Here is a 12,850-nt window from a genome sequence, read left to right on the forward strand (position 1 = left end):
GTGGAAAAGAGGGTGTCCTCTAATGAGCAGTAAAGTCTAAGAAACATTAATAAACCTAATTAAATTAGTGCATGTAGTATAGAATTAACCTTGTACAGTGAAACTGGTCCTTCAGAGAAGATTTTTTCACGAATAACGATGTCATTGGCTTTGCATTTGCTGTAGTGTTTTTAACAACTGATGCACATTTTATGTACCATAACAAGTTACGAGTTGTGCAATGGGAGATGAGAACTTGACAAGTTCTGTAAGTTGTGATATTAAGGTTATCTTTATATATATACTTGGCTTTTTCTGTCATCATTTCATTTCTGTCATCATATGGCATGATGTAGCCATATCCAAAGTCTCCAACTGATGTGTTATGGAAATATTAGGAGTCCCTAATGTGAAATGATTGACCATGCCATTGTATAAATGTGGCTCATTCCAAATAGATTCAGTAGCCAATTAGATTACATGCAATGATGGAAGTGGTGCTAATAGTCTCGCATGTTTTCCCTATACTTCTTCTCCATCACCCTTTATTGATGTATCTTCTGAATTCTCCCTTCATTTTCTTTCAACAAAGGCAAGTATGCCATGAGGGATCTGGTCCACCGACTGCCAGGCGCTAACAACAGCAACAGCTCAGCAAGCAAGGCCATGTCTGATGACACCGTTACTGCCATTTGCTGCACTCTGCATGAAGTCATCACTAAAAACATGGAGAATGCCAAGGCCTTACGAGACGCAGGCGGCATTGAGAAACTGGTTGGCATATCTAAGAGTAAAGGAGACAAGTATGTTTTGCAAATCCCCTTGCACTTTTTTAACATCTCCAGTAGTTATTACTAGTCCTGAATGTGTTTGCCTCCTCTATGCAATCATGAGTCGAATTCTTTAGTTTCATCAGAAATCGTATGCCCAGTAAGAAAGGTGACAAGAAACAGACAATACCAATAGCAGAGGTCTCTGCTGTGGTTTATTTTTGACGTACCATCGGTAGTGCGTGGAGTGCACTGCCTGTGCAGTTTAAGGAGGAGTAATTATCTACAGTAACTACTGCCTCTGGGCAGAAGATCCTGAACAGCATTAGAGACCAAAGCTGTTGGATTGCACCCCACAGAAGGTGTAACATGCAGGTGGAGGGATCCTGTGAAAGGACCTTACCACAGTTCTGTTACCGCTTCTCTTGCTCTGGGAGTGAAGAATACAAAATCACTGTCCGTTTTCACAGCACCCTTTTCTGGGCCACCAGCCTGCTCATAAGGTGGGGCATAGTGCAAAAATGGATTCAGTGATTTTCCTAACACCTTTCTTCTGAGAGAGCATTAGGATACCTACAGGCTACTTTGTGAGGCACCAAAACATGCACAAATCTTACATGTGACAATGATATTGTCAGAGAAGCTATGGTTTCATCTTGTCTGTTTTCCTCTGTATGCAGCCTACATGTAAGAGTTCACCCTTTATCCTTCTTTTGCCTAAACCAGCCTGGTTCTCCTATTTGTCAGCCTGCAGAAGTATAGTGCAGTAGGACTATGGCAGTTTGAAAACAAAAAGCCTTCACAGTAGTGTACAAAACCCATCAGTCCACCTACTTGAAGCTGTCATCCCACAGCCTGTTGCAGCAGTAGAGCTCTAAAAGAGCTTCACAAAGCCAGGCAACACCCTGAAGGAAAGATTTATGCACCCTACATTTGGTATGAGAACTTCTGTTCGCCTATGTGATTGAACGTTGCCAAGATAATGTAGTCACATTTCTTTTCCTCTGTTGTCACCCTTTTCATACCAAGTTCATTACTGAAACATTATTACATTCTAATTGTAAGGGGTAAAAAGTAGTAGTGTAACAAAGTATGTGATACCAGTTGTGCCAATTTGTTTCTATTTGCATTTTTTATTATTATTAAATGTATTTAAAACTTTGTTTTACATTTTGTAGATCAGATGTAGCAATATTGCAAACAGGTTAATATCCATTTTACTGAAGTTGAATGTGTCTTTTCTCATAATAATGCATTTGCATTCCTGTTCATTGTCTGGTAGAGATTATTAATACTCATTAAGTCTTGACTTTTCAAAGTCTTAGGGGATCCAGAGGTATAATTCCCTAAGTATCCCTCATAACTGTGAAAGCTCTATCAGTGCTGAATGAAAGTATTTAGCCCAGATAGTGTTGACTAATTCCAAAATGCCTTCCTAAATGATGATAGGTATCCTTCCTCTCAAGTACTTCTGAGTTGCAGTTCTGTGTTATTACTGTTACGTGTTAACACAGCTCTAGAACAAGAAAACCTGTCAACTCACAGTGCTACAAATGCCTATCTTGATCAAACGTTCCATTTCCCAGCTTTCACAAATGTTAGTATCATGCACTATTGCTTTGGTTTGGTTTCTCACAGGTAATCCATTGTTCAAAAATCAGAACTGCTGTTTGTTGGACTGATAGGAAATTCTGGCATTATAGTAAAACACTCCAGTATGAATTTATCTTGTCCAGTATGAAGCAGCTGATTCTACAAGTGCACGGTACTAGACTGGATGCATCCTTGTATATATCAGTGCCAGGAGTGTGGGGCTGGCCCCACTAGCTTTTGGAACATTCCCAGGGCTTGAGCACTTCCCCTGTATAACAGCATGAGGGAACTGGTGTTCATAAGGTCATAGTGGCCAAGCCCATATTGGCTTCTTACAGTTCCTGTTTCTCCTCAGTACTCACAGTATGATTGGCACAGTTATTTTCCTAGTTGTTCCATGCTACCAGCACCCCATGAGCCAGCACAGCTGGGAGTGTAATAAGAACAATTTTGTTTGAAAGGGTTTATCAAATTCCTGTTTATTCCCCAGTTACCCACCTACTGCTGTACTCTGGCTGAGAAATTGATAAAAAGGGGAGGAAAAAAAAGTCACCAAATAAATTCCTAGGAAAACACTGTTGTGTGAATGAGTTGTGTCATGAACATTGCTTGACCAGCTTGAGTGCCAGTCTACCAGTGGTCCTCTCAGAAGTCACAGGACGCACCAAAGCCTGACCCCTGAGAAGACTTCCTGCCCAAACCAGTTAACATAAACTTCTGGTTTTCTGGTTTCTCTTTGATTTTGCAGTCTATGTGCCTTTTCTGAGTAAAATATGAATCATCTCAATGACTGCCCATCAATCCTCACTGCAGGCTTAGAGCTTTGCAAGATTTTCTAGCACTCTGCTGCTTTAAGTGTATTATTAGTACAGCACAGTGTTTGCTTCCTCAATGAGCTGGGTTATCTTCCTAGTCCTTTTCTGTTTGACCTTTCTCCACTGAGCTGAATACTCCCTGGTTTTTGAATTTGAGGGGGTTTAGATTTTTTTTGAAGTTACTTATCCCAGGAGGAGTGTATGACTCCAACGTATTGTAACAATAGTTTAGAGATTCTTTTGAAACCTTTCTGAAGGGAAGGCCCATGTGAAGTTATGGTTTTCAACTTGACACTGTATTGCTGTCATTAAAGGCTAATAGTGTGAGCAAGAAGCAAGTCCTAATTTGGATTCCAAATGAAACTTGTGTTGACTTTTTATAAACAGCTGTATTTCTGCATCTTACCTCTGCACTTCAAGAACAGTGCTCATCACCCACCCAGAGTGTTTCTTTTGGCCACTGCTAAGAGGCATTTAATGCATTAAGCATGATGTCAAGAGTTAAACTTTGGCACCTTATAGAGAAAGAAACTCTGGCTCTAACTTCTTGTCCTTTGTGCCAAAAGTTGTAGCCAGGACATCTTAGATGTACATAATACCAGTTGGGTACTTAACAATTTTGCCAGTTGCTACCTCTCCCATTCCTCCTACTATGCTTTAAGGATGAATTCTTGTTCTCAGTGTGCTGAGGAACACACATTTTGCTCCTCACTGAATAATTAGCACTGTAGAAATAACATGTATTGCCCTTGCTTAAAAACACATTGGCCTCCAAGACACCAGCCAATTGTGGCACATTTGAAACACATTTTAAATGAGGGTTTAAATCCATAGCAATGCATTTGAAAATTGGGATGAATGGAGTCTTGTATTTAACAGTCTCTTTCTCACTCTTTCTTTCTCTCTCTTCCTTTTTGACATATGTGCGTAACAGGCATTCGCCGAAAGTGGTGAAAGCAGCATCTCAGGTCCTCAATAGTATGTGGCAGTACAGAGACCTGAGAAGTCTCTACAAGAAGGTAAGGCTTCGGTTATTTCTAGTTTTATTATCTTTCATATGGTTGCCCAAAAACTTAAGATCAAATGATTTATGTGACTGAAAATTCACCTAAAGTTTCAGATATTTGGAGCTATGTTCCAGTATACTCGGAGCCTCATTTCTACTCTTAACATAGAAATACCTTTTGAAAATACATGTGGTGATGAAAAGGGGATATGAATTTGTTTTTCAAAATAATTCATACAAAAATTGCTGAATCTGACAGCCCTGGAGAGTGACGTCATAGAACAAACCTGTGCGAGCTCTCCTGCTGAAGCTTTCCTTCTTACACCTTGCCACCCTGTCCTGAGGAAGTTACCAGACTTCCAGCCCTTCAGCTTCAAAATTTCCTCATGAGATTGTAAACAAGAGTATCTGAATGTGTGGTGCTTAGGGACCAGTTACATGTGGAGCTGGGCTGAAACTTGATAGCTTCACTTCCAATCAGCTGGCAGACAGTAGCATCATATACTTGGTTTTCAGACAGTCTATGGAGTCTTCAGTACCGTACTGTTCCCACGGTCCTGCTAACCTCTTAAAAATTAATTGCAATATGGTAATACAGTCCTGTGAAATAACATCCTATATAGCTTTTGGAACATCAGGGTCTACTTAGTAAATGATAACATTTAAATTAATTCTTGCTGAAGATTTTCAGACTGAATTACATTCCATGTGAATATCAGCCTTCAGATTTAGTTCTCAAAGGTCTTCTTGCTACAATGGAATTTTGCAGCTTAATTCACTGATATTTGTACTTGTAATCTTAGCAAAGAGAGCTAAGACTTCCTGTGGCACAGAAGTTCAGGTCCTAGTTAAGGTTAAGGCATAAGAATAGTGAAGTAGGGAAGGTTTACAGTGGCATAATCTGGGTTGTATGTGTTTTGCACAAGAAACGAACATAATTACATGAAACTTATGCACCAAATCTCAAAATGATAGACGCTGACCTGTTTAAAAAGCTGTTCTTTTGCATGCCTCAGCCCTGCTTTTGTCAAGTCTCAGGAGTAAGGAAGATGGTTATTGAGTCTCTCCCATTGTTCACTTCCAGTATTTTAGTCATCCTTGGCAGCCCTAGGGATACCATATGCGATGATGTTCTGAGTAACAGCCTTTTACTCAACTGTCCCATTAAGAAGTGGGAACAAACATGAGCTAGAGTAGTCTTTTCTTGATGGAAGGCAGTAACACGCTGGAAGTGCACATAGCCCAACTTCTGTGCATGTGGGTGGCTGCACTGTAGAGGCTGAACTTCATTGCACTGTAATCTTTCAGAGATTCTTACAATGTCTGGCTCATTTCCAGCCTTCTGTCTGTATATATACATGCTGTGATGGAAAAGCAGTTTCTGGGGTTGCTCCGCACATAAGGTAATCTATATGCTGTATGGCTTCTGAGTGTACATACTGCTATGTAAAGGACATTCAGTTGGCTGCCAACGTGAATGCCTGGTAATGTACTTACATACTAAGCATGCTTTGGTACTCAGTACATTGCATGCTTAAAAGAACATATCCTGCAACCACAAATACATACCTGTGGTATGGAAAATAGGGTCAGCTAGCCTTTGAGGTAGTTTCCAGGAATCTCATAGCAGACGCTGTCTGTATTCTTATGAAGTATTTTATTGATCTCTATACTGGTTAATTCCTACAGGCTTCACAAATTCTTAAAATGAAGGTCAGTCTCTGCTAAATATTTTTATCCTCATTACATATGCTGCACGCTCCTGTTTTTTAGAAGACATACAGTAATCTTTATAAAGTTATAATATTTATTAAACTTGCCTGCAGTAGGCTGGCTGTCTGAGTTTCACCACTGTTGCGGAAACAATGTTTTTATGAAAGGAAAATTATAAAAGTTTGCATTAATCTATGTAATACAAAGATATTGGGTCAATGCAGTCTTTATTTTGTCCCATTAAAATGCATACGCTAATAAAAACAGGTGAACATACATTTGACAGCGTAATATGGTCATCACTTTGCACCTGCACCGCCTTTTTTGAAGTGCAGGTAAATCCCAGTGCATAACCATCAGCAATTTCTTCCTGTGTACTAAAGTATCTATACAATTACTTCCAAACAGTTGGTGGCCTACAGAGAGGCACAGTTCTGTACTGTAATACAAGGAAATTGCAAGCATCGCATCACACTTAAGAAAAAGCAGCAGCACTTACCTGACTGTTTGAGAAACAGTGTAACCAAGTAGTTTGAGTTGTGTATTTCAGAGCTATATGTTTACAGTACAGTAAGTAAGAAGAGGTAAAAAGAAGTATTATCATTTGTATTAATGGGGAAAGAAGGCAATATGTTTACTGCAGATGCAGTAGTAGTCAGTATATTTAGTCCAACTATGACTGCATCAGCAAAAACATGAAACCTCTTTCACTGCCTAATTTTGCTCAACAGAAGAGGAATCATCCCATAACTGGCAGAATATGAACTGCACTGACAGAAAGTTCATCCAGAGTTGGGGATTGGTATGGTCACCTAATGACATGCCAAACCTGTAGAGTACCAGAAGCCGTGAAGTGCACTGGTACCAATTCCCTCTTGCAGCAATCCCTGATAAATTTCTGGCTTGGAAGTTAAGTGTAGGAGTCAAAAACTAGCCCTCTATCTGATAACCAGTAGCAGGGCTGCCCTAAGCAGGGTATGTGCAATAAAAGCTTCCTGCAAGCCTCCAGTCCCATCATGCATGAGCAAGCTTTTCAGCTGTAACATTAATATGCCTATGTAATGAAACCTAAATGAAGCTGCTTCTGAGGACAATGTCAGAATCAGCTGTGGCATGAAAAATAGTCCAAATTTCAGGGGTTTCAGGCTGCCAGCTTCAACTGTGCTGCTTAAGAAGAATAGTAGTGTTCACAAATTTCTTTGTGCCACTCAGTGTCTGACAGACATTGCCTGTTTCTCTGGGCCATTAAAAGCCAAAAAGTGCAGCAGCAACTACAACAACTCAATTAACTTCATTGACCAAATCAGGCAATATACCCTGTCTGAAGGTCATAGCGCAACTAAGAATCCAAGCAGTATTTTGGCAACACAGAATTTTAAGGTCCTGTCCATCTCTTTTATCCTGAAAAATGCAAAATTACTCCACAAGTCAGTGAGATGGGAAGCACAGAAAATTAAATCTAGTAAGTCAGGTTAGGCTAGAGAGATGTTTCTGCAAAAAGAGTTTCAGGCTAGCCCACATACTGTGTTTAAACAGAAAGGCAGAGCAGGTGGACAGAATAAACTTTGCAAGCAATGTAGCTTTGACAGTCCAGAGCTCAGAGTTCTGGTACCCAGAAGCTTCTCTGCAATGGGCTTGATCCTGCTTCCAGTGAAAGCAATGAGAAGGCCCTATTGATTTCAGAGGTCTTTTCTCTAAGGTACCAAAAGCGAGAGCTGAAGCTTTTGCAGTCAGTTGAATTTAGCGGGGAGACAGGCTAACTAATCTGCAGCATCCAGTGTGTCCTGGAATTCCCAAGGTCCTATAAAAACAAGGATTGAAGGTTTATATATGGCTTTCAGTTAGCTGAAGCAGAAACATTGTGTCCATTTATTAACAGCTACTACAAGAGGAGTTGCACTCTTTGGTCTCTCTTGTCTGGTAGGTTTTTTATTCTCTGAAAAGCATGCACAGGTAGAGACTGTAGCTTTTCTGGCTTAGGAGAATAATGGATAGATTTCTAACTTCCCACAGCCTGGGCTGCATGCTCAAGGAGGAGGAGGTATTGGCTTTGTTGTCTCAGTTTTCACTTGGAAAGCTCTGTAAGCCCATAATATCTTATGTACAGTGCTTGCAGAGCTGTGTCACACACACCCTGTACCCTCTGCTGACAGGTTCTATCCAGTGTACTGGGATTTCCAGTTCATACCTGTGCTGTGGTTTTAGGGGGACACTTAGACTTGTTAGGTGGGGCTGGAATGGAGAAGACACAGAAAGTGAAACAGTCAGCATTCAGATCCACGAGTGAGGTGACAGTGTTTACCATTCTTTATAGGCTGGGGCTTTGGGGAAAAATAAGATTATTTTAGTCCCTGGTATGGTTAATTTGACACTATCCTAACACAGTCCAACAAGGAAAAGTTGTAAAATGCATAAAGGTTTCTGGTCCTAAAATTACAGGAAAAAAAACCATCTTGACAGTCCAAGAGGAAGCAACAAATTTGGTCTTGAGATGAAGGAGTTGCCATCCATCCTAGAAGTTTAACTCGCAGGTCCTTCATCAGGGAAGAGTTCACAGGAAATACTGCTCAGTTTTCCGAGCAATAGCTGAAACAGAAATCTAATCTCAGGAAAATCCCATGAAGAGGAAAATAAGGTTCAGTCTTATATAGACAACGTTTAGATTATTTAAGTGTGATGCATTTCCAGGTACTGCTAAAGCTTAGCAAGTAAAAAAAAAAAAAACAAGAGGTGATCATCACAGGTTTTCATCAGTAGATGAAATGTTGTCTCCCAAAGAGTGACTTTAATGTCATGTTATTTTCAAACATCTTTGTTCTCTACAAATAAGACTTTTAGTTTCATAAATTTATCCACCTCTGTTTTCTGAAGTCTATTCTGAAATACTTAAAATTTGATTTTCAAAAGTGCTTAATAGTCACATGCTCTGTAGCCCTGTGGGTGGCTCAGCACTTGAGAAGAACTAGGTAGAGGAGCTATTATGTTTATCCCCGTGCTTCAGACTCACAGTGTACCCTTCTTCAAGTATCTTGGTAACCTGTACAGCCAGCAGGAGAATTAAGTGCTGCTTACAGCCTTGAAAGAGAGGTCCTGTCCCATTTATGTTTAGCCACCTAAACAAGGTGAAAGGAGCTACTATGGTGATTCTTTACAAGATGCCTATTTCCATGTCAGGAACACTGGATCCTACTCCAGTCTTTAGGGAATTAGCTGACTGAAGATTCAGGTACAACTTGGAAAATACAGGTGTGACTGTAAGAAAACAGATTTCCGTTAGCTGGTAAACTCTTACCTATGTCAATTTTCCAGACAATAACCAACTACTCTTATACACAAATGGCTTGTTAAATTGCATGAGGAAATTTGAGCAAAAGGGTTGTGCTAAATGAACTTAACATGAAAAAAAAATATTTAAAAAGCTTCAATTAGCATTAAGTGTGTATAATATTAAAGAGCTGGAGGAACTGTCAAGAAGAACATTTTCTATTTGTTGATTTGTTTTGCCTAATCACTTAGGCTCCATCAAAATACGTTCACATTCTGTCATTATGTTTGCACTTACACCATCTTCCAGTATATACGTAGAGATCACAATGAATTTATAGAAAATATTTTTCTTCCCCATTTGTTATCGTAGGTTTCTGTTCTGCATGGAATAATATAAATGCTTGTCCTGTTCACCTGCCATATGAATAAGAATACAACCAATTATTTGAAACTAGCGAGGCTGTTCAGGTTGGCCATCCTTCAGCATGTAGTGTGCCATTTACAACAGGGATACTATTGCAATAGGCGTTTAATGAAGTCAGAGTAGTCACTCTGAAGATGGCCTTGTCTGTCATTGGCTGGAAAAAATGCTTAAAATTGCCTGAAGCCTTAGGAGCAGTTAAGCCAGTCCTGATCTAGAAAAGGACTCTTTTTTCATGTGACTTTCAGAATAATAAAATGGTGACTCTGTGAAAAGGTCCATTATGGCTAAATGTTCCATGAAAATTGACAGCAATAAACTTCAAAACTGTAGACAAGGAGGTTTAGAATCTAAAGTCCTTTCTTAAGCAAAATATAAATGCCTTTTAAAAATGTTAATTACACAGTGCTATCTCGTAGACTTGGAATGCATCATTTGGATTTTCTTCAGTTAAGGTTGTAGTCAGTCAGATGTCCCCCCCCAAAAGATGATAGTTTAGGGTGAAATTAGCTAGTGAAAGTGTCTGTGCAGAACTTAAACCCTACATTAAGAATCTAAATTCCAAATCCATAACGTAATAACTCCTAAAAAAAGTGGCTTGACTTGAAGGAACTATTCATGTGCTCAAATTGTTTGTGAGAATATGTCTTTTGCAGTGCTGATCTTTCAGCAGGGCTTGATTTATTTCGTACGACTGGCAGGAGACTTTTTCAGATTAACATGTCACCCTTTTATAAAAGGGATGGATTAATTTAAAGTAAACTCCCCACTGTAATAGCAAGCTAGATTATCATCAGAGAGAAGGCATTGTCTAGAGCCCATTTTTATATTAACTATGAAAATGCAAGTACCTGATTAATAAATGATTGACTGATTGATTGATTTATGGCAGTGGGCGGCCCCAAGCTTCAGTGTGGCTGATGACAGAGGATTTTCACCAACCCACCACTCTGGGTCATGGCACGCTCAGCATACTCTCTCCCAGAGCCAAGAAACCAGAATCTATTCCCCAACCCAGGTATTCTGGATGTCAGATGACCAGTGTTGAATTGTTATGTTTCATCCATACTGAGATTTGTACCCAAAAAAGTTCTACAGAAGACATTTGAATCAAAAGGATCAAAGCCTTATTAAAGAATGTATTTTTAAATTATACTGTAGATTATTGCTTCACTTAGGAGAGTAGCCCCATTCATTTCAGCTGTGTGAGGAAGGTGTGCAGAGTTTTGCTCTCTCTGAGGACAGCATATACCAGTGAGGGGGACAAGTGCATTACATTAAGTTCCCTGACAAGCTTTATAGCATTTCTGTAGTCTCTTTTTTTGATTGCCTGAACTTTTCAAACAGAAAGGCAGTTATTGATAAGCCCTATGTTGCAATAGCAGGTTAAATTTATCAAACACTTAACTTACCTTTTCTGTCCCAGTGACATCTGTAAGAAAGAATCAATAGCTGCATATTTCAGTAAAAGGATCCCAGGTAAATTAGGATATCTATAGAAAAACGAGTGTGTCCATGAGTGAATTAAATTCATAAAATGCTAATTTTCAAAATAACTGTTAATAAGAACAGTGGAGATTTCCTCAGGCATAAATACAGTTGATGAGAATTAGCACAACTGGGCACTGTTTAATTTTCAGTACTAAAATTTCATTTCCTTAACCAACTACAGTCTTTTGGTTTGCTCCCCCTATATTTTTTTCATAATAAAATATGATTCTGTGTCATTATTGCAAAAAAACAAAATACCTTCTACATATGCACCACATTCAAGTAAATTCTTGGACAAACCTTTTAGTATATTTATATGTATGTCTGTGTATTATTTCTGTTAAAATAGTTAGAGAAAATAGGACTTCACACATTTTTGCTGATCACAAAGGACGTAGTAGCTATGCTTTTTTTGGAGGGTTTTTTCTACTAATTTTGCCTGGAAGAGGGAAGACATCAGAGGAGATCTCATTTAAATACTTTAGACATAAATATCTGTCAAGGTTAGCATAAATCCCTTTAATCTTTAGCTAACAGGAATATGATACTTAAAATGTGCAGCATCTCACCATCTGATATATGACATTGCTTAGTTTAGTTAATCAGGAATTAAGCAAATTCCTAAATTGATTTTAAATAAAGGAAATGTGGAAATTTGCTGTGGAATTACAATATTCACGCCTTTCTAAAGCATCATCTGAGTAATTTTAGAAGATGCAGATTCATTACCCAAAAAGTGAAAAAAATTGCCATCTTCAAATATATACTTCCATTTTTCATTTCTGTTTCAGTTTTTCTTGCCTCTAAACATGTTATTTGCATTTAAGCGAGCATTTTAAATGGGGCTTTTTATCAGACAGCAGTCTTATTAAATACTTAATCATGAAATTGTCATTGGCTTCGGTACTGGGAAAAAAGTTGGAATTACTGCTTTTTCTGTGTGTATGTTGAGTTAGTATTAATGCTATATTTTATGCTGTATATTAGTTTCCAGTGTTCATATAAGATACGTTTACCTTTCCCTCTGCCCATGCAAATATGAAGTATTTCTTCATTAAAGCAAAGGCATATTTTCTGTTCTGCAAGAAATAATAGCTAGTAGCTGCAGACCAAAGAAAAATCTGTTGATCTTGATCTGTTGATCTGGAATTTAGATTTTCTTTTTACCTCAGTGCTGTTTTTTTTCACTATAATTAGCACTAGGCAGCATCACTGTATCAACTTACCATTTAACTTATTTCCTCTTTTGACTGTGTATGCCTTCCCAGGATTGTTTTTTTTAAGAATCATACAAAACTTTCCCAAGTACATTTGAACATTTGTGGCTCTTTCTTTGCCCCTTGTCTCCTTAAATAATATCCTGTTTGCCTATCTACATATCATGACTGAATCATGAAGCCTTAAGAGGGAAATAGTGCAAAGAAATTGAGCTGAGCTGTACAGGTAGAAACTGGCATATGGTGAAGCATTCAGGAGTATTCACACATGGAAAAACTGGTGTATAAAGTGTGCTTGACTTTTTAAAAGAAAAGAGTGAGGGCGGGGAGAGAAATTCTCAGTATTTGGCAAAACACAAATCCATTCAGTGTCTTCACCTAGCGGTATTATCACTATAAATCATTTGGCTAGTTTTTAAGAGGAAGAATTAAGAAAAATAAAGGACAAAAATGTATCTAAAATATTAAAAAATCTAAGTCAAAATGTTGTTTTGATTTTATTTTAATGCAGATAATTATAATTTCAGTTGTGCTGTCGAGTAGGTCATGTTCTGATTTTCCTAGCTTATCCATCATAT

The 12,850-nt window shown here is 38.5% G+C and overlaps 1 protein-coding gene across 6 annotated transcripts in view; it reads left to right on the forward strand.

Moving 5' to 3' along the window:
- Positions 1-12,850, forward strand: part of CTNND2 (catenin delta 2) — a 655,439-nt gene that overhangs the window by 616,178 nt on the left and 26,411 nt on the right. For 5 of the 6 annotated variants that reach the window (XM_062610812.1, XM_062610810.1, XM_062610816.1 and 2 more), the window contains 3 exons: positions 572-782; positions 4,092-4,176; positions 10,457-10,582. In XM_062610812.1, coding sequence (XP_062466796.1) covers positions 572-782; positions 4,092-4,176; positions 10,457-10,582 — 422 coding nt within the window. The remainder of the gene's footprint in view (positions 1-571; positions 783-4,091; positions 4,177-10,456; positions 10,583-12,850) is intronic. The other variant, XM_062610813.1, reaches the window with a different exon arrangement.

Source organism: Pezoporus occidentalis, unplaced genomic scaffold (genome assembly GCF_034315485.1).
Source record: "Pezoporus occidentalis ecotype Australia unplaced genomic scaffold, CSIRO_AGI_Poc_V1 ctg15, whole genome shotgun sequence".
In the NCBI taxonomy this organism is placed as follows: domain Eukaryota; kingdom Metazoa; phylum Chordata; class Aves; order Psittaciformes; family Psittacidae; genus Pezoporus; species Pezoporus occidentalis.